Here is a 23,178-nt window from a genome sequence, read left to right on the forward strand (position 1 = left end):
ACTGGTTGACAGGACTCCTCTATTTGGATTATGTGCTTGGTCCATTAGAGAATGTTCTTCACAGCCATTGCAATATGTTCCAAAATTTTCTTATGAGGGATTTTATCTTTCCAAGTGATTCTAAGAATACACTGCAGACAACAAATGTGGAAGGTTTCTCTAAGCTCCTATTGGCTTTCTATCAAGCTTCCTACAAAGGAATTTAAATACTGGCAGTTTTGTAAACATTCATCTTTGAAAGAAATGAAAGTTCAGCTGAAAAATATCTTCACATGCTTGTACAGGCTCCCAGCCGCAGAAGAGGATTAGTTAAATCTGTTATTAACTTTGTTGGTAAATTTTATGTAACTTGGGATGATGGTTTTTGATAGAAATATCAGTGGAAGGTGGATGATTATTTCTGAAAGAGGTTTGTAGTGTGAGAACCTTCTACAAGGTGCATTCCAGAAGTTTAGAGACTTTTTCAGGAGAGACAGTACTTCAGCCCCTTTCATGAAGTCCCTCATGGAAGTCTTCCAAAGTGAAGGTGTCCAGGACCTTTGTCACAGCCTCCTTCATCTTCTCATTGTTTTCAAAATGACTGTCCATGAGGTTCTCCTTCAGCTTGAGTAACAACCAAAAGTATCAGAGAGCAAGGTCTGGACTGTAGGGAGGGTGAGGGACAGTTTTGGTGCCCATCTCAGTCAATTGGTGACCAGGATGAAATTGTGAACTGGTACATTGTCCTGGTGCAGGTGCGTCTAACCTGAATGAAAGAGCTCTGGCCTTTTGTAATGAAATCTCTTCCTGAACTCCTCTGCAAAGTACTTTTTGTTTATTATCTGACCACAGGAAACCCAGTGGATGTAAATTATGCCTTTTCTGTTGAAAAAGATCATGAGCTTCTTGGTGGATTTACTTTACCTGGCTTTCTTGAGTCTGTGAGTGTGAAGATGCTTCCATTTGACACTTTATGTCTTGATTATAACAGTAGATCCAGCTTTTGTAACAGATCACCAGAGACTCAAGTACTCTTGGATTGGTGGATAGTGAACTCAACCACCTCCCTGCTGTCACCAATGCATTACCTTCTGTTCATTACTGAGCTCTATAGGAACAAACTTTGTATAAATTTTGTGCAAGTTCAGATCATCATTGTTTTATGTCTATCTTGATGATAATGATGATGAACTGAACTTGCACAAAATTTATGCAAAATTTGTTCAGATCTTTATGAATAATTGTGTACAGTTGCAACACTAACTCCAAATTGCACAATTATTGTCGTTATACACATGTCAGTCTTCATTCAGAAAATTGTGAATTTTCTCAGCCAGCTCTGACATCCTTCTCCTTTTCATACCTCTCATATCTTACTTTTTACTGTCCTTGAACTTTTTGTGCCAGTAAAAAATAGATACTTGTCTCATGCATGTTAATCCATAAGCAGTTTGGAGCATTTCATAATTTTCTGTAACATTTTCCCCCAGTTTAACTCATAACTTCATTGCACAGTTAGTTTCCAAATTGTCTTTACAGCCTAACTGCATTCTACAAACTAGTGAGCTATGGTAAACAGTGTTTAGTAGGGTGTGTATAACCCTTTTGATGTCAATCCATCTGAAACTGCCTTTGGCTCTGTAGTACAAATGTCTTGTTTTCAAAAGTTTTGAATTAAAATCTTCCACCAAACCTTAGTCACAATTTATGTTTCTAGCACTAGCTTAATAACTAAGTTATTTTACTGAATCCTTTGTTGTATTTAAAATTAATTGAAAGAAACACAGAACATCTCAACAGAAATATGGTAACAAAAGGGTTAAAGTGCAGTTACAACCATCTCCTTAAAGCTGGAATATGAAAAAGTTGGCAGGTTAGCTTATTAAATGTATAGTAATGATATATCAAAATTTAAATAATCTGGGACAGTTATAACTACCTCTCCTAAAAATCTCTCAAACCTTCTGGAATGCAGTGTAAGTGTTCAACACTTATCCCATTTGCTGATAGGCCTAATTTAATGACAGCAATTACCAATCCATGTGAAACAACCGAGCATCTTTGCTTTTCATAGTCCATAATAGTTTACAGTTATCTTTAAAAACGTTTTCACATATTTTAGTTCCTGATGGCTTATGTACAACAAACGGGACAATTTTTGCTGTTACCAAGGTATTAAAATATTTATAAGCAATTGCATTTTAGACACAGAAATAAATAATACTTACACTATTACACTCAGGGATTTCACATTTTCTTTGACACTGTACATTGCCACCAATACATTCACATGTATAACACTCACGTTCTGGATCAATCCACATTTCTTTATCCTAAAAGCAAAAGGTTGGTAAAAAAAAATTAACTTCATGAACTTTTGCAATAAGAATTTTTTTGTATTTATATAGGGTGCGACAGATAGGTTGCCCCAATTTCAAAAGTTAATAATTTGAAATCGGGGCAATCTTTCTGCTGCACACTGTATATATATATATATATATATATATATATATATAATATATATAATATATATAATATATATAATATATATATATATATAATATATATAATATATATATATATATATAATATATATAATATATATAATATATATATATATATATATAATATATATATATATATATATAATATATATATATATATATATAATATATATATATATATATATATATATATATATATATATATATATATGTATATATGTATGCCGTTAAAAAGTAAAAGCTGGAGATTCTCAATATAGAAAACATAGTAGGGCTCAAATGATTTGAACCTAAACTCTGAAATCCTTATTGAGAACTAGGTCCGTGGGTAAAGAGTGGCTATAAGAGAAATCTAGTTGAACTAATATGGAGATAATGATGCAAATAAACAAGACTAGGCTTGATATATGCATTTACACATATAGATAGATAAATACACACACACAAATTCTAGTTGGTCGAAAGTTTCCCAGTGGGTCAGCATATAGCATGAATTAGTTATCACTGTTTTCTCACTTTCTCCTTTTTCTTTTTTCTTTTAATTTAATTTATTTTTCCGCTCTGATGAAGTTCTGCGATTCAAATTGGTATAATTAATTACTTACAATGATAACTGCTATTATTATTATTGTATTGGTTAAGCTTGGGAATCGTGCTGAAAGAAAAAGCTGTAAGTTGAGATTTTGTGTTTTTGTATTTAATTAATAAATGATAATTGGTGTAAATCAATTGTTATTCATCAATTTTATCTCCATATATATACATATGTATGTGTATATATATATATATATATATATATATTAGAAAAAATAATAAGGTACTCAGATATCTGGATGGTTGTACATTTACACATTTTTATTAATATGTCACTTGTTTATATAAATTAGCACTTGCATCTATTCTTGTAGATTCTCCAGATTTAATTTTTCTTCGGAGGATTTGTCTCTTTTTATAGTAACTGTATTAATAAAATTATTACTTCATTTGCTGATATGTCAACTTGTATGTTTGTGTGTGTGAGTGCGACATAATAAACACAATAATAGACACAAAACACACCCACACTCTCTCTCACTGGATAATGATGGCAACTTTTTTGAAAAACAACTTTCTTCCAAACAATGCCCCACCTTAAATAGCCACCTGGTTTTGCCATTTTTAAAGGCCAAGAATCAACTTGTCATTGAAAGAATTGACCAGCTGTAAACACAATTTTCTTCTTTCACCTTTCCTTCTCTTTCCCATTGACACTCCTTTCAGATACATAGGCATGAACATACACTTACACACACACACACACACCAACACAAAAACACACACACACACACACACACACACACACTCTCTCTCACTTTTCCCCCCCATTCCTCACCCTCTTTTACTATCCTATATATATATATATATATATATATATCTCCACCCCTACACATTCAATAATACTATAAACAGAGACAAATCCTCTGAAAAAATTAAATCTGGAGAATCTACAAGAATAGATGCAAGCGCTAATTTATAAAAACATGTGGCATATTAATAAAGATCTGTAAATCTACAACCATCCAGGTATCTGAGTACCTTATTATTTTTTCTAATATATAAATACCTGTACATCACCTCCAAACCTTCTAATATATATATATAGGAAATGACAATGGACTGAGAAGTCTGGCAATATAAAGTTCATGAGAAGACCTGCCCACGTCATTGAAACTGAGTTCTAGGAGCACTGAATGTCCCACCCACACTTAACAAGAAAATTTCTCATGCACTCTACCACAACAAATGAAACTACATCTCTACATCGTTTCTCTTCCTCACATTTCCACTTCATGCCCTATACTTACCTCCCACTCCTCTTGGCCCCATGCCACTGTATCATTGCTCTCTGCTAGCTTCTGACCTGTGTGTTCCACCCACACCCTGTCTCACTGTATCATTGCTATCTACATCTCTATATTTCATCTCTTCCTCACATTTCCTCTTTCATACACTATGCCTACCTCTCATTCCCCAATGCAGTCCTCTCTCATGGCCCAGTTCCTCTGTATCATTGTATTTTGGTAGCCCCATGAATCTGCATCACCCCCCTCACTCTTTAATCATACTTCCTTTGTAATATCCTGCCACTTATATTAAGGCATTCAAATCTTAAGAGTATACCCTGGCACTTGCCACCATCTGTTTCTCTCTCTTCCTTTACGAAACCATCCCATTCATATTCTGGCCCCTGTCCCTTGTGAGTATGTCAGACATTTTGCTACCATGTCTATCCTGCTGTCTCCCACTCTCTCTCTCTATCTCTCTCTCTCCTCCTTTTTCTGGTTGGGTAAGTTTCTATCTTCATTCCTGATCTCTCACTCTCTCTCTCTCTGACTGAGTAACCTCCTGCCTCTTCCACTGCAAGACACCCGTTTCTGTCTCTGTGTCTCACTATAACCTTTCATCATCCAACAAGACCATCTCCTCCAGTGCTGCCTCCCTTCTCAAAGAGATTTGTATTTGTCTTGCAAGTACTTGGTGACCTGGTCAGTATAAGTGCCACTTAAAAGCACCCAGTCCTCACTGTAAAGTGGTTGGTGTTTGGAAGGGCATCCAGCTGTAAAAATCTTATCAAAATTAACCTCACCTGTGCTTGTGTCACATAAAAAGCACTAAGTCCACTCTGCTGAGTGGTTGGTGTTAGGAAGGGCATCCAGCTGTAAAAATCCTTCCAAAACAGTTAAAGAAGTCTGGTGCAGGCTTCTGCCTGGTTGGCTCTTGTCAAACCGTTCCAGCATGGAAGGTGGACGCTAAACGATGATGATGATGATATATCTATTACACACACACACACACACACACACACACACACACATCATCATCATCATCCGCCTTCCATGCTAGCATGGGTTGGACAATTTGACTGAGGACTGGTGGACCAGGAGGCGACACCAGGCTCCAATCTGATTTAGCAGAGTTTCTACAGCTCGATGCCCTTCCTAACGCCAACCACTCCGAGAGTGTAGTGGGTGCTTTTACGTGCCACCGGCACGAGGGCCAGTCAGGCGGGTACTGGCAACAGCCATGCTTGAAATGGTGTATTTTACGTGCCACCTGCACAGGAGCCAGTCCATCAGCACTGGCAACGATCTCGCTCGAATGTCTTTCACATGCCACTGGCACAAGTGCCAAGAAGGCGACGCTGGTAACGATAAACGGCCAGGCACGAAATGGTGTATTTTACGTGTCACCTGCACAGGAGCCAGTCCATCAGCACTGGCAACAATCTCGCTCGAATGTCTTTCACGTGCCACTGGCGCAGTGCCAGGAAGGCGACGTTAGTAACGATCATGCTGGTGCTATTTACGTGCCCAGGCTATTCTGATTCTAGCAGCTACACTTTCAGTGCACCCACCCCCACTACTAACTTGGTCACCCAGTTAGCAGAAGCTATCAACTACATCTAGTTTTTCTCCCTGGAATGAGACAGAAGTTGTTTCCTGTTTGTTTGCAGTCTTTATTGCACCTGAACATCTGCCACAAACAAAAACTAACTTGCTAGTTAACCTGCCTTTGATGTTGCTGCACCTCTTATGTGTCCATAGCTTGCACCGGGTACATCTTATAGAGTTTCTACCTACGCCTTTTCTACAAATCGAGCAGGCCATCTACCTGAAGTGGTTTGTGTTTTGTCTACCTTTCTACTTATTAAGACTTTGGTATTAGCTAGGTTGACTCTAAGGCCCTTCGATTCTAGTCCCTGCTTCCACACCTGAAACTTCTCCTCTAGTTCTGATAGTGACTCGGCTCTCAGGGGCATCCTGTCTTGAATTCCTCTGTTATTGCCTGGAGGACTATGATGAATAGGAGGGGGCTGAGGACTGAACCTTAGTGGACCCCTACCTCTACTTGGAATTCTTCCCTGTACTCATTGCCAACCCTCACCTTACTGACAGCGTCTCTGTACATGGCTCGCACAGCTCTCACTAACCATTCTTCTATCCCTAGTTTCCTCATTGACCACCAGATAAGGGATTGGGGGACCCTGTCAAAGGCTTTCTCCATGTCAACAAAAGCCAGGTACAGAGGTTTATCCCTGGCTAGATATTTCTCCTGAAGCTGTCTTACCAGAAATATAGCATCAGTGGTGCTTTTCCCTGGCATGAACCCAAACTGCATCTCATCTAAACTGACTTGCTTCCTAATTAGTTGGGCTATGACCCTCTCCGTGACTTTTATTACCTGATCTAACAACTTGATAGATCTGTAATTATTTTTATCTAAAGCATCACCTTTACCTTTGTAGCAGTTGACTATGGTGCTGCTACACCAGTCATTGGGTATGACTCCTTTGTGTATCACCTGGTTAACAATACAGGTGACTAGGCTATAGCCGACAGTACCTGATATTTTGAGCATCTCTGCAGTGATTCCTGATGGGCCGGGGTCTTTCCCTGTCTTTATACTCTTAATTGATTTATCTACCATGGTACTGTCAATTCGGATAGCTGGTCCCTCTTTTGGGACGACATTCGACAGACTCTCTTTCTCCCATTCATTCTCTTTATTGAGCAATCTTTTGTAGTGGCGTGTCCAAACCTCTTTCTTTGCAGCCTCGTTTAGTACAAGTGTACCATCATCCATGCGAACACATTTCTCTTCTACGACATCACGATTCTCTCTCACACACTGTCTTGCAATACGAAATACTTCAAGTCTTTGGTCCTCACGGCACAGAACATTGGCAATCTTTTTCTTATCTGCTTCCCCTCTGGCTAAATAAACCTGTCTCCTAGCTTCCTTTCTGGCAGTTTGATACAATTCCCTGCCACCTCCGTTCTTCCAGTTCTTCGAAGCCTGTTTCTTTTGTCTAATAGCCCTGTCAACCATATTGTTCCACCACGACGTTACTTTGGGTCGAGAGGGGACTTTACGCCATCCACAGATCTGGTCGGTGGCTCTCAACAGGTTGTCCCGTAGAAACCTCCAAAGTTCAAGGAGGGAGAGAAACAGATGAGTTTATTATCCTCCTAGTCTGGCCAATACATATTAGGATTTCATAGTAACAAATAAGGAAATGAATAGTAAAAGGAGCTTTCTGCAAAATAACTACAGTAGATATTTTGTAAATCATGTAAAAAATCTGCTTTGCTAAACTAAACCTGAAGAGCTACAACTACTACAAATAAAATGTTAATTGCAATATTCTTCACTTTTATATAAATATTATTCTTACTTATGATCGACTAACATGGTACTCAGTTTTATGCAATATTCTTCACTTTTATATAAATATTATTCTTACTTATGATCGACTAACATGGTACTCAGTTTTATGCATTGAAACAAAACACAAATATATGAGTAGTAGCTCTACTTAATGTGGCTACTTGTCAGTTAAGCACTAAATATTTGTAATCCATTTACTTGTCAGCAAGTTAGATCAGAATAGTGAATGAGCTGGGTAAGTCTGATTTAAAATGGATGTTTATGTTTAACTGCTTTGTAATATAGTTAGCATTATAATCTTACTTCACCTCATACCATTATATTATATTTTTGTAAAAAAATTTAAGCTTCATCTGGCATTTTAACAATAGCTGCAATCTTCTGATACTCTATTATAAAATGGAAGATCTAGGCTCTTCTAATAGTTACACATTAAGCAATTCAGATGTAATGGAATAAGTTGAAGATTTAAGGCATAAACTTGCATCTACTTTGAAACATGTAAGTTTTAAAACCATTTCCTTATATATACTACGCTATACTGCATTTCTACATTAAAAAATTAATAGTGGAGAAATAGTATTATATCTTAAACCTATAACCTCAATCTTTATTTTATTTTGATTTAAAATAATAGCAGCAATAGCAAAAACATTTAAAGGAAGCTTGTACAAAAGCTCAAAAATATCACAACTGCTTAGGTACTGGGACAATATCGTTTTCTTACACATGAACCAGATAACCCAGAGTAGTATATGGAGTTTTACTAATGCTAACAAGTTTTATTTAAGAGAGGTTGTACACTTAACTACAGAATCATGGCTCTGTAATTGAGAACTGCAGTTTGAACAGAGTATTTTGTGGAACAGAATCACTTGTTTTAATTATCACCAACTTTAATATTTGATCAACACCAATACTCAAACAACTTCTCTTGAATTCAGTGCAGCTTGGTGTGTTATTCTTTTTTAAGGATAAGTTCAGTAGAAAGGATTGTTATAGAATGTGTTGCAATTTATATTAGCCATAAATGTATACATTCAAATATAGTCTTTTGTATATGTGCTTCTAAGTTAATTACCTGCTTGATTGAATCACCGACAGAACAATACAGATTGCAATCCTCTTTTGAAATACAATGTCCACTTTCATTTCTGAACAGCCCATGTTTACACTTGCAGCCATATTTGAATGTTTCACATTCTGAAGAAGTTGGTGACTGGAAGCTTGCACCACATTTGTATTCACAGTCAGCTGTTGATGATATCTCTTCATTTTCATCACAGACTAAAATACAAAAACATCAATATTTAAATATCTTTCAAGATTAAGATTTTATTGGGAACAAGGGAGATTAATCAAACATGATAAATACAATAAAACATTATACATACCACATTCCTGAAGTGGACATCTTTCTACTTGTTCAGAAATATTACATTGTGGATTATTCGTTTGATTATCATAAACAGTAAATGTTCTTGTAGAGGTACCTTCACCACACTCTCCTTTACAGTCAGTCCATGAACTCCATTCTCCACAGATTACTAGTAACAAAAAAAACAAAAACATAGTAAGTACCCACTGAAACAAATATATCAAAAGCATTGTATCTACACATATATTTATTGCCACATAAAAAGCACCCAGTATACTCTGTAATATGGCTGGCATTAGGAAGGCCATCCAACCATAGAAACCATGTCAGAACAGACAAATGGAGCCTGGTATAGCCCCAGCCTTACCAGCTCCTGTCAAACCATCCAACCCATGCCAGCATGGAAAATGGATGTTAAATGATGATGAAATGGAAAATAAGTTTCTTTTTCTTTAAGGCTTCTCATGTTAAAAACAATATTGCAATTCAAAAATCTTCCATTTTATTGTACTATCGAAACTATACAACAATTGTCTGGAAACTCTCAGTTCTGAGATAGTCTATTGAAGGCTGTATCATAATTTACACTATTGCTTTGAATGTGTTGTTTTTGGTTTTAATCTATTTGGTACTACTTGGCATTTCATCTGTCATTATGTTCTAGGTTTAAATTCTTCAGATTTGCCTTTGCCTTTCAATCTTTCAGAGTCAATAAAATAAGTACCAATTGAGCACTGGGGCTGATATAATCAACTTACTGCTTTCCCAAAATTGCTGGCCTTGTGCCAAAACTTGAAGTGCACTAGCCATGAGCTTTTATAATATAAAACCAAATCTTTATTTTTAGGGTTACTATGACATTTTGTTTAATAATCCTGTGAATATATGTGGCATAGTGGTTTAGTCGTTTGGCTCATGATTTTTCTTTCACAAGGTGATGCACTGTGTTCTTCAATAAGGTACTTCATTTTATATTGTCACAGTCCATTTGACCTGGAGAGGGATGGACTGTACCAGGCCTAAGAATACTCGAAACATGCCATATATAATGATTGTGCTCATCTGACACTATCAGGTGTTGGGAACCCACATAAAATAAGGCCTTTCTTTCATAGTCACTACCCATTTTGTTATAAATTACAGGCTTCTTTATGTAGTTTATTTGTATTGAGGTGGGGTTAGACATCAAAATTACACTCAGACTTTGTTTTTAGTCCCATTGTGATCAACTTTGCTTTCCTTCTGGGTTGGTAAAATATGTAACGTTGATATACTGGGGCTAACTAACTGATAATAACCTCTACTAAAATTTGTGTCTTTGTGCATGTTGTATCCATATTGGTCACTCAGACAAGACTCCTCACAATATTCAATTTACTTGCTTGATTCTACATTGTATATCATTATCATCATTGCCATCATCATTTAAAGTCTGTTTTCCATGCTGGCATGGGTTGGATGGTTTGACTGAGGTCTGGAGAGCCAGCGGCTGCCCTAGGCTCCAGTCTTATTGTTAATTACATGACACATCCTACATTGGTGAATTTGAACAAACCTCCATAAATCCTTATCAATGAAAATTCAGGTGTTTTTATGATGGGTTTTATAAATTGAAAAATGTCTGAGGGATTAACATATAGAATATGAACCACTTATTAACTAAAGGATTAGTTTTTGTGTGCTTATGTGCATGCAAGCATGACTCAACTGAGTGTAGGTTCTAAATCCTGTTGACATTGCTTCTTTAAACATAGTTTCTCTTGAACTGGGACTCTGACACCATCTTGTAATTTTATTTATTCCATGCTTCTCGTAATCATGTTTTTGAACATTACTAATTTTTCTACTCTCCTGATTAGGTAAATATGACATCCAGAATTACATTCTTTTGATGTTTGTTACTTATTTCTCGTAACATTATTTTTTACACTATCTCATTAGCATGTTATCCACCACCTGACTGAGCTTGTGCTCAAGTAACAAAACTGGTCAGTTGCTTGACATAGCTTGTTCTCTGAAAATGATCTGTTATCTTCTACACTATAGGAGTTTTCCATGGAGATTATGCTCCAGTGAAATGGTAGCTTAAGATACTATTATATGTTCAGTTATTTTTTAAGTTGTCAGAGTATCTAATGGAATATCTTAAGATGTTTATTGTGGTTTCAAATCTCATCAAGGTCAACTTTGCCTTTCATCCTGATAAATAAAGTACCAGACTTGAGTGGTGAACTGGCAGAATCATTAGAACATTTGATAGGACAAGCTTCCTTGTCTTCCAACTTTCTACATATAGAGTTCAGATCTTGTCGCTGCCTACTTGGCTGATAGACTTAATCTGTTGCTCAGTTTTATGTCATTATCTGGTTCTTGTGTAACTTTATGTTGCAAGCATTCAGGCTAAGTCTCCAGGCTGAGGATATCTTCCTCCTTCTCTCACCTGAATTAGAAGCCGTGAAAGGGCCATGGCATTGCTTGTCCTTCTTGGCTAAGTGATAAAAAAGGATTACAAACTATAATCAAGTTGTAAAGATCAATGAAAGTCATATACATGGTAAATAGTGACAAGAAGCACTAGGAAGTACTGAACAGCAGAAGATCTAAGACACTCCCAATATCTTATGGGAGTGTTTTGGCCCTTAACTGAATACACTCTATGGGACATGTCTGTTGTTATATTTTGTGCCACAGTCTGCCTTTGAACTTGCACCTCCAAGGATGGTCAGGCACCTCAAAATCAAGACCAGGTCACCTTTATGATGGATGTTTTAACTACTTCATAAGCAGTGTCTCCAAATGTGGTTAGTTTGTGTTCCAGAGATACTGTTTCTTAACAGCACTTCTACTTTATAGACTATTTTAAATCCTTGCTGAGCGATTCATGCACTACTTAGATGAAGGAAGAATTCCCTCTCAGTGGAAAGAGTCAAATACCATCCTGCTATATAAGAAGGGCAATAGAGAAGATCTAAAGAACTACTGACCCATGTGCCTGCTGTCTCACGTGTACAAGCTGTTCACAAAGATAATTCTGAACAGGTTGTCACGTTATCTTGATGAACAACAGCCGAGGGAGCAAGCCAGCTTCCGGAAGAACTACAGCAGAATGGATCATATATTTACTCTAACACAACTGCTTGAGCGAGCGAATGAGTACAAGCTGCCTCTTTGCGTTGCGTTTGTACACTATGAGAAGGCCTTCGACAATGTCGAAACCAACACAATGCTGAACTCGCTACAGAGGCAAGCAGTCATCATCATCATCATCATCATCATCATCGTTTAACGTCCGCTTTCCATGCTAGCATGGGTTGGACGATTCAACTGAGGACTGGTGAAACCGGATGGCAACACCAGGCTCCAATCTAATTTGGCAGAGTTTCTACAGCTGGATGCCCTTCCTAACGCCAACCACTCAGAGAGTGTAGTGGGTGCTCTTACGTGTCACCTGCACGAAGGCCAGTCAGGCGGTTCTGGCAATGGCCACGCTCAAAATGGTGTCTTTTATGTGCCACCCGTACAAGAGCCAGTCCAGGGGCACTGGCAACGATCTCGCTCGAAAATCCTATGAAGGCCAGTCAGGCGGTACTGGCAACGGCCACGCTCAAAATGGTGTCTTTTATGTGCCACCCGCACAAGAGCCAGTCCAGGGGCACTGGCAACGATCTCACTTGGCTTGCCAGGTCTTCTCACGCACAGCACATTTCCAAAGGTCTCGGTCAGTAGTCATCGCCTCGGTGAGGCCCAATGTACGAAGGTTTTGCCTCACCACCTCAGCCCAGGTCTTCCTGGGCCTACCTCTTCCACGGGTTCCCTCAACTGTTAGGGTGTGGCACTTTTTCACGCAGCTATCCTCATCCATTCTCACCACATGTCCATACCAGCGCAATCATCTCTCTTGCACACCACAACTGATGCTTCTAATGTTCAGCTTTTCTCTCAAGATACTCACACTCTGACGGGTATTCACATTGACATTACACATCCAACGGAGCATACTGGCTTCATTCCTTGCGAGCTTACGTATGTCCTCAGCAGTTACAGCCCATGTTTCACTGCCATGTAGCATGGCTGTTCGTACGCATGCGTCATACAGTCTGCCTTTTACTCTGAGTGAGAGTCCCTTTGTCGCCAGCAGGGGTAAGAGCTCTCTAAACTTTGCCCAGGCTATTCTTATTCTAGCAGCTACACTTTCAGCGCACCCACCCCCACTACTAACTTGGTCGCCCAGATAGCGGAAGCTATCGACTACCTCTAGTTTTTCGAAGCGCAATATGTGCAACTGCTCAGGGAGGCAAATTCCGGATGCATCACCAACATAGCTCTACTGTCATCACCTGTATGAGTGCCGGTCGAGAAGGGAGTGAAGCAAGGGGATACGATCTCTCCAAAACTTTTCACTGCATGTCTTGAGCAGATCATCAGAGGCATCAGCTGGCAAGGCGGTGTCAACATCAATGGTGAGCTACTCACCCACCTCCGTTTTGCTGATGACATCGTAATCATCGCTGAAACCACGGATCAGCTTCAGACCATGCTGACGGAACACGACATTAAAAGCTCTGAAGCAGGTTTCAAGATGAACCACATGAAAACGAAGTTCATGCGGTCCGACAATGTACCAACAGGTCAAATGGTGGTCGGCAGTGATGAAATAGAGGAGATAAAGAAATATGTCTACCTGTGACAGGAAGTGAATATGCACTGAGACATCGAAAAAGAGATCTTGCGGAGAATAAGGGTTGGATGGAAAGTGTTTAATGGCATAAGGGATGTGCTCAAGGGAAGGTTGGACAGGACCACCTGTGCCAACCTCATAAATAGCACAGTTCTACCTGCAATGTTATATGGTAGTGAAACATGGGCTACAACAAAGAGAGAAGAGCAGAGATTGGTAATGGCTCAAAGAGCCATGGAGAGGTCAATGCTTGGAATCTCGTTAAGTGAGCACATCAGTAGCGAGCTCATCAGACAGAAGTCCTGTGGAAGGGATGTCGTAGAAAATACACGCAGCAAGTTTAGATGGGCTGGACATGTCGCCCGGCTAACCGGTAATCAGTGGACCCACACAGTTGTTGAGTGGTACCCGCGCAAGTGGAAAGGACCACTCGGAAGGGCTCCACGACGGTGGAGTTACAATTTTAGGAGGGCTATTGGGACCACGTGGATGAGGAAGGCATGATACAAAGAGGAGTGGACAGCGTGCTGTGACCAGCGGTGTCAAATGGACACTTGACGGACTGGTTGATCAAAGTGATATGGTTCTTGTACTAGTATCAATAGCCTGTAGAAATAGCTTAGCTTTGTAAAATGGAAATACTTTCATTATTACCTGAGAATTTTTTAGAAATTCTATAACAATGAAAACAGATCAATTAATAAAACCAAACAGAATAAACATACATTGACAAATGCAGAAGAAATTTATTAAAAAAACCTGGTAAGTTTATCATAATGATATGAGCTCAAAGCACAGTATGCAGCAGTTGGATTAAATATAACAAGGAATTGTAATAAAAAAGTTCCTCTGAGAAAAACAGTAATTAAAAAATTTATTGATGTTGAATTTTTACCTTATTAGCTATTCAAATTAATAGTGCTAACCTATTAACATCACACTTTTCTCGTTTAAAATGAGTACAGATAAGGATCATGATAGGAAAAAAAGACAAAAAATAAATGTAATGCAAGTTACTCTTACCGTCACATGGTTGAATTTCACAATCCTGTTGATCAGACTCACTATATCCTTCACAAAACGATTCAGCTAAAACTGTTCTATTACGCGTTTGTTTGCCAGGTCCACATTCTTGATCACATGATGACCAGCATGACCATGTACCATGTACGCAGCCTAAGAAATATACAAAAAAATAATACATCAGTACTACTAGAGTTATAAATGTTCTAATTATAAACTCACTACATCAGACAAGCGATAATTTCTGACATCATATATTGGACTTTTTGTTGAGTTTCTTATTTTATAATGAAACATGAAGATTGTGTTAGAATACAGAATTCTGCATTACTTACCTTGAGCGGTCTTCTCATATGGACTTATGGTGCATAAAAACATTTGTATTTATATTGATGATAGTGGAATGTTTTTATGCACCAACAGTCCATATGAGAAGACCGCTCAAAGTAAGTAATGCAGTAATTGATATTCTAACAGAACCTCCATGTTCAAGTGGAGATTAAGATTGCCTTTTGAAATTAATACTGCTTCCGTCACTCATCATCATTGTTTAGCATCCGTTTTTCCTGCTGATGTGACTGTCGGCGGCGAATACTGTATCTTATTTTTAATGTTTTTGATTGTAAGGTATAACAAATATTATTATTTCTTAAGTAAGAAGCTATAATGGTAAACTCGTCACTTATAACTTAATTATAAGTATTTATCACCATGCATAACTCTTAATTCAGGCTGCGTAAATGTTATGATGAATTATACATACCAAGACGCTGAATGTGTGTTTGATGCGTGCATGTATGTTGAAGATATGGATTTGTATTCTTTTAACCGTTACATAAAAAAATATACACAATTTCATAAATACAGAAATAAATTTAACAAGTTGAAAGAACATGAAGTAAAAGAAAATAATTTCTACATTAGTTTATTTATGTACATTTGGCATTTATAGTACAATTGGAAAGTAAGGACATTTTGTCTGAGAGAATTATGACTTAAAATTCACACTAACTAATCTTTCATACTAACTACTAGAGTTCACAACAATTCAATCTTGTTGGATTTGAGTAATGAACATGGCATAAAGATTAGCTGATACTCAAAAGGGTGAGTGTCGTGGATTTGAGTGACAATCAACGATCACTGGAGAATTTCCCCAAAATCAGGGTTTTTATAACTACTCATACACGAATTCTAAGAACCGTACTTTGTGAAAGATTTCTTTAATGAAAGTTCAGAATTTGTATATGAGCAGTAATTTCTAACCAATGAGAAATCAACAATTTCTCCTGTTCGGGCAAGTGAACCGATGTTCTCTCTGTGCCTCTTATGAGTTTGCTACACTGACTTGGGTAAAACAGTTTGACTGGGGCTGATAAGCCAGAGAGCTGCACTAGGCTGTAGTCTGTTTTCTCTTGTTTCTACGGCTGGATACCCAACATAATACTAACAACTTCACAGTATGTGCTGGGTAGCTTTTATGTTACTACTAATTATATTTTAAGAAGCTCACATGTAATTTGTGACACTAATGCCTAAATAGACATTAATATTCTATATATTGTTGAGAGGAGATATAGCTGTTATGTTGCTGCACAGCTGTCACTGATGAGCCCATAGCAGGATGAAATCACCTGATATTTACATTTATTCTTTTTTAACTTGTTTCAGTCATGCTGGAGCACTGCTTTTAGTCAAACAAATCAACCCTAGGACTTATTCTTTGTAAGCCTAGTACTTATTCTTTGTAAGCCTAGTACTTATTCTATCAGTCACTTTTGCTGAACCACTAAGTTACGGGGACATAAACACACCAACATTGGTTGTCAAATGAAGGTGGGGCAACAAACACAGGCACACAAACATATACGTACATATATATATATATCATCATCATCATCATCGTTTAACGTCCGCTTTCCATGCTAGCATGGGTTGGACGATTTGACTGAGGACTGGTGAAACCGGATGGCAACACCAGGCTCCAATCTAATTTGGCAGAGTTTCTACAGCTGGATGCCCTTCCTAACGCCAACCACTCAATATATATATACATATATATATGTATACATGCATGTATATTTGTGACGGACTTCTCACAAGGCTTTGGTCGGCCTGAGGCTATAGTTGAAGTTGTTTGCCCAAGGTTCCACACTGGGACTGAACTCTGAACCATGTGGTTGGGAAGCAAGCTTCTTATCACACAGCCACATTATTCAGTCTCTTTCTTTTAAATGATAAAGTGTTGTTTAAAAAGACCTTATAAAGACTGCTTTATTAGCTCCAGATATAAATAGGTATTAAGCAGTAGTACAGCTTCCTATTGTAAGCTGTAGGGTCATTAACATTGATGGATACCTTGTTTATTTCCAGTACTGAGTTCAACTTCTTTTGTGAGTACTGCTTGAGGAGGGAGGGATTTCATCAGCCTCATTTGTTCAAGATGAAATATTTAATGGTGCCTGAATTATCTACTGATCCATAAGATTATGGTAAATATGTAAATTAAGCAAATCACTTTGACAATAAATTAAATAAGAGCAAAAAGAAAATGAGAAAATGAGAAGAGCAAAAAGAAAGTGAGGTATTGAGGAAAAGTTTACGAAATTTGGTAAGTTCTGTATAATAAATTTTTTTTTAGTCTAAAGGTTTTATTTCATCAGAAATATAGTTTCTGAGAAGTAACCATAGTGTTTCTAATGGAAATGATCATTTAAGAGTTTGGAATTGAGAGTTAGTAGTCATGGCAGGCATTCAACATGTAAAACGAAAATATTTGACCACTATATTGTACCTCATCTAGGCATTAATGATTTAGAAAAGATTATTTATGAAAATTCAGAAACTCAAAGTGACCTGAAAAGATATTTCAAACAGTGTAGAAGTGATATAAAGAATGGCTTACATTTTTTGTCTGTATTGCAAGCTTCTAATTCAGTAGAGTTACCAACACATTCTTTGCCACCACACTGCGGTAATGGGTTTGAACATGAACGCTGTCTTTGCCTGAAACCACCCGGCTCGCATGAGTCACTGCAGTCACTCCATTCAGTCCATTCAGTCCAGTTACCATCAACTAAAAAGAAAAAAATATTAATTGAAAGGAAAAATACGTTTATGTAGATACTTAGAAATATAAAAGCAAACAAACAAACCCTCACACATACACAAGCATATATATTTATACAAATATAATCACCTTCTTTGTTACTGTATTTATTTTGAGATGCTCTGTGCCTCTTTCAATTACTTTAAATTGTTAGTAAATTTAGTAAAATAACTTTGTTATTAAGCTAGTGTTAGGAGCATAAATTGTGACTAAGGTTTGATGGAAGATTTTAACTCAAAAGTTATGAAAACAAGACATTTATACTCAGAGCCAGAGCTGTTTGGTAACAAAATGGTTAATCAATTACGATAAAAATAATGTATGTGGAAGAGGGAACAAAATGATACACACTATTATTATTTAAATTAATAAGGAATTATGGTACTTCCCTATCATCAACAGCCAATTTTGTTTTATTTACTAAAGGATTAGTAAATAAACTATTATATTCATGTGGTAGAATTAACAGTTGATCAGCTGACTTTTGAAATAGTTATCACCACCTTATTTAGAAGGAAAAGGTCAAGGAGCTGACTAAAATGAAAACTATGAACATGAAGTTGAAGATCCACTTTGTTTTACATCAATAAACATTCAAACAAAAACAAACAAACAAACAAACATATTTATACAGATGCTTGCTATTAACTTTTTATTGTTTCGGTCATTAAACTATGGCTATGCTGATTGTGTACTGTCTTGGAAAAGATTAGTTGATCAAATTGATTCCAGTATCACTTTCTTTAAATCTGGTATATATTCTGTTAGTTTTTTATTGCTGAATTGCTAAGTTACAAAAACACACGCGCGCGCGCGCGCACACACACACAGACACACACACACACACACACACACACACATGATAGGCTTTTGCACTGTTTCTGTTTAGTAAATTTGCTCATTTGTCATTGGCTTCCTAGATTATAGTAAAAGGCATCAACCCAAGGTGTATGCATGTATCACTGTATCACCAGACTATCGAATATTGTTATATATCACCAATCCCAATGAGATTCTTTGCATTGGTGTAGCTTTTGAATGATGCAAACATTCCCCTTGAATAGAATATCAGTCCACTGCAGGGTTACTCGTTACAACTGAGTTAACTGAAACAAAATGGAACAAAGTTAGGCACATTTCTACCAGGATCTTCCTGCCACATATTACTGCATGTCTTCACTCTAGGAAATAAAGTCTTAACTTTCTCAGTTTGTCCTAGCAGCTGATCTATTATAGTGATGAGCATTTTTTTTGGCTTATAGCTTTGGATTGGTTCAAGTTCCACAATTTTATGCTTAAGCAGTTATCACAATTGGGAGCAATAGTCTAGATGGCTAAAAACAAATGTCTTCCAGAGGACAATCAAGGTTTCCTGCCCTCATGAAATTTGTGTTTTTGTGATCACATGTATACTGTAGTCTGCAATTCTGTCATGGACAGGAAGTTGGAATAAAGAGCCAATGTGAAATTTTGTGTCAAACTTGAAAAGTCTGCTACAGTGACATTCAGCATGCTTTGGCAAGCCTACAACAATGAGGCAGGGAGTTGTATGCAGTACTTAGAGTGGCATGGCACTTCAAAAATAGAAGAACCTTCCTGGAAGACCTGTCACAAGTGTCACCCCTAGAAATGTGGTATTGTGCATTGAAAATTTTCCCCCCAGGGCCAGATCATCAATTGAAATTTCTACTGTGACATTTTGAAGCATTTGAGGGAGGACATTCAGTAAAAGCAACCAATTGTTTCAAGCACAAAGAACTGAAATCTTCACCAAGCTCTACTCACTTGTGAGTTTCTCACCAAAATCAACATGGTATTGCTTCCACACCTGCCCTATTCACAAGATTTAGCATGAGTAGACTTCTATCTCTTCCCCAAGATGAAAATGCAGCTCAAAAGTCACCATTCTAACACTGTTATGAAGATCCAGTGCAAATAGCAGATGGTCCTCAACTCATTTAGAGATAACAACTTCCAGGCCAGATTTCAAAAGAGCCAGGGATACTGGGATCAGTATATTGCTGCACATGGTGACTATTTTGAAGGAGATGATGTTCAAACTTAGGTAAATAAGTTATTTTTTATTAAACAAGACTAGTCTGGGATCCTTTTGATACCTTCTGTTCTCCATGATAAAAATGTAACTCAAAGATTGCTGTTTTAACACTGTTGTCAAGATCCAGAGCAAATTGCAGACTCCTTAAGTTGCTTATGGGAAATGACTTCCAAGCCATTTGGTTGGTAAACAAGCTAATTATCACTCAGCCACTCCTGCGCGTATATGTATATTTATTTACACACACTCACACAAATGAATAGAAACAGATATAGACAGATTATCAGTTATCTAGATAATTAAAAAGATATTACTTACTTATTGAGAATTCGTTTTTGAAACATGTTTCATTGAAGCCTTCACAGTAACTGAAAAAATAATTTTCATTAAATTGTAAAATTCTACTTCTAAATATATGAAATCTAGAGAAAAAAAACTCTTCTGATAATTTCATTGGTCATAATTTTATTTACTCAGCACTTTATCAAATTATAGATATTAAGTGAAATTATACACTCCAGTATATTATCGCCTTTTTTCAATTTTCAATGAATTTTTTAAAGATACTAAGTAGTTCAAATAAAATTCTCTCCATCCTTGAAGTTTTGTTTTGAAGACCAGTTTTTCCATTTTTCCCTCTTCCTTTTCTAGACTACAACACTAACTTTTTGATAGTTTCTTTCTTTTTCTTTCTCTGAAGTTCATTCTGTTCTGTCACATGATTTGTTTTCTTTTTTCTTTTCTATAACCTAGTTAATTCCACATTTCACTTGAAAATTTTTGTTACCTGGTTGTTAGTCTGCTAGCTCTTAGGTATTTAAAAAAATTTATATTGCAATTGGGGAACAGAAGAGTCATTGGTTACATGAGACACATGCTTCAGCATCACCAGCAAGAAATGAAAACATCAATTTATTTTACTATATCTATAAACAAGAAATATTCTTTTCTCTTCTAGGCACAAAGCCCAAACTTTATGTGGGAGGAGGCCAATCGATTAAATTGACCCCAGTATGCAACTGGTACTTAATTTATCGACCCCGAAAGGATGAAAGGCAAAGTCGACCTCAGCGGAATTTGAACTCAGAATGTAAAGACAGACAAAATATCACTAAGCATTTTGCCTGGTGTGCTAACTTTTCTGCCAGCTCGCCACCTTATCAACAAGAAATATTCTTTTCTGCTCGAGGCACAAGGCCCGAAATCTTTGGGGAGGGGGGGCCATTCGATTAGATCAGCCTCAGTACAAACTGGTACTTAATTTATCGATCCTGAAAGGCAGAGTCAACCTCGGCAGAATTTGAACTCAGAACGTAAAGACAGACGAAATACTGCTAAGCATTTTGCCCAGTGTGCTAACATTTTTGCCAGCTTTCCGCCTTGTATAGAATTAAATATTAAGAAGAAACTGAAGTTTGTCACACATCATGTGACCTCTTCATTGATTCTGTATCCCACATGACTCCTTTTGTTCTGCTTAGTCCACACATACACACACACACACGTATATATAGGATAGACACGCACAATAACCTTTTACACAATTGCATTACACAGAAATATAGGCGTACTACCCAAACACATACAACAACATTAACAGTGAAGCCAAACAGATAGCAATTAGTCTAAGTATATCAGATAGGGTAGAATTTTAGCCAAAAGAAATGCCTTCATTACAATCAAAGACCACAAGCCAAATTTTGCCTCTAACCCCAAATGATGCCTGATCAATCTGGCCAAATTCAAGATTGGCCAGGCAAACAAACATATTCTGAAGAAGATCAATGCTGGCATAAGGAGAACCTGTGGTCTCTCTCTATGGTGCAGCACCAAAGAGGTGACCTAATGGTTTAATGCCAACTAGCAGAGGGGCAGAGGAAGGTTCACACAATTAGACATAGTTGATTTTTACCTCTTTATATTAAACAGGTTGCTGATCAAAGTACTTAACTTTGCTAAGGGTTTCACAGACATTAGCGAGAGGGACACTGATGTTATCATGCATACCAGGAGAATGGTGCTGTTCAATAAAGATTCGATGTGGTGAAGGGAGCCTTTGACAGAACTGACACGTGTGATCTCATTGGACTATACATTCTGGACACCTTAGGGAAGAAATTCCCTTCAGTCCTCTTCAGTCTCTACAGAGATGACACTCTGGCCATCTCTAGAGGAGCCTATAGGCACACATTTGATATATTTAGAAAGGACCTGATTAGCACCCTAGGCTCCATGAGATTCACAATTACTATTGAGATGAGCCTCACTACAGTAGACTTCCTAGATGTTACCTTAGACTTGGGCTCTGGTACACACAGGCCTTATCACAAGCCAAATGAGAGGCTGTCTTATATCAATAGAGCATCCTGCCACCTCCCTATCATGTTCAAGAACCATAGTGAAGGGTGTCAGCAAGAGGATCTTGAATTTATCCTCAAGTTAAGTGGGTTTAAGAAGTACATCTACATACCAGCTCCTAGCACGCACAAAAGAAAGCGCTGCTGAAACGTCATTTGGTTTTCCCCATCCTTCTCACTCAACGTTAAGACTTGTGTGGGAAGAATATTCCTCAGGTTAGTAGACAAACTCTGCATTTAGACACACATGTGGACATTTGTTTAATAGGCACAACCTAAGGATCTCCTTTAGTTGTGCACCTAACAGGAAAAGTATACTAGCTAACACCCATAAAACATGGGATGAGGCTGGTTGCTCTTACAGGGTGTACAGTGACTGTCCAGTGGGATACCAATGTGAGGCCAAAGGAGTCATCTATGAGGCTGTGGTGATACCCAGACCTAGTGACCATTAGAAATAGCAGTAGTGGATCATTGAACAACATTGACAGTATAGGCATCACCGATTTGCAGAAACACCAATGACCCCAGCACCAGCACTACGGCTGAAGAGGATGGCCATGCTGATATCAGCATCACCAATGAGGCCACCAGCCCTAAAAACACTGTTACCAATGATGACACCCACATCACCATTGGTGACAGTAGCACCAATGCCATGGTCAGGGATGACCACCATAACAACAACAGCCACAGCAATATTGCCCACACCTTGTAGTGATAACAATACCAATGGCAGCCCCAGCAACATTAGTGGCAACATCTCCAGGCCCTGTGCCAACTGAAGATGTGTCAGTAATGTGAGCACAACCAACACCCAAGTCTGGAAGTATATCAGGTCAGCCGTAAGTGACTCCTGTACAATCATAGGTTCTTTTTCAGAATT

General features: G+C 37.7%; 1 protein-coding gene across 1 annotated transcript; it reads right to left on the bottom strand.

The window, feature by feature from the left end:
- Positions 1-1,823: 1,823 nt before the first annotated feature.
- On the bottom strand, positions 1,824-22,707 carry LOC106881016 (coadhesin). The gene is made up of 10 exons (XM_089348300.1): positions 22,685-22,707; positions 20,254-20,303; positions 17,676-17,846; positions 14,771-14,923; positions 14,402-14,421; positions 13,543-13,750; positions 9,086-9,238; positions 8,773-8,978; positions 2,208-2,312; positions 1,824-1,829 (listed from the first exon to the last, which is right to left on the bottom strand). Exons 1-10 carry the CDS (start codon positions 22,705-22,707, stop codon positions 1,824-1,826), a joined length of 1,095 nt encoding a protein of 364 aa, XP_089204426.1.
- Between the last annotated feature and the right edge of the window lie 471 nt (positions 22,708-23,178).

This window comes from Octopus bimaculoides, chromosome 2 (genome assembly GCF_046866305.1).
Source record: "Octopus bimaculoides isolate indiv1 chromosome 2, ASM4686630v1, whole genome shotgun sequence".
NCBI classification, from domain to species: Eukaryota; Metazoa; Mollusca; class Cephalopoda; order Octopoda; family Octopodidae; genus Octopus; species Octopus bimaculoides.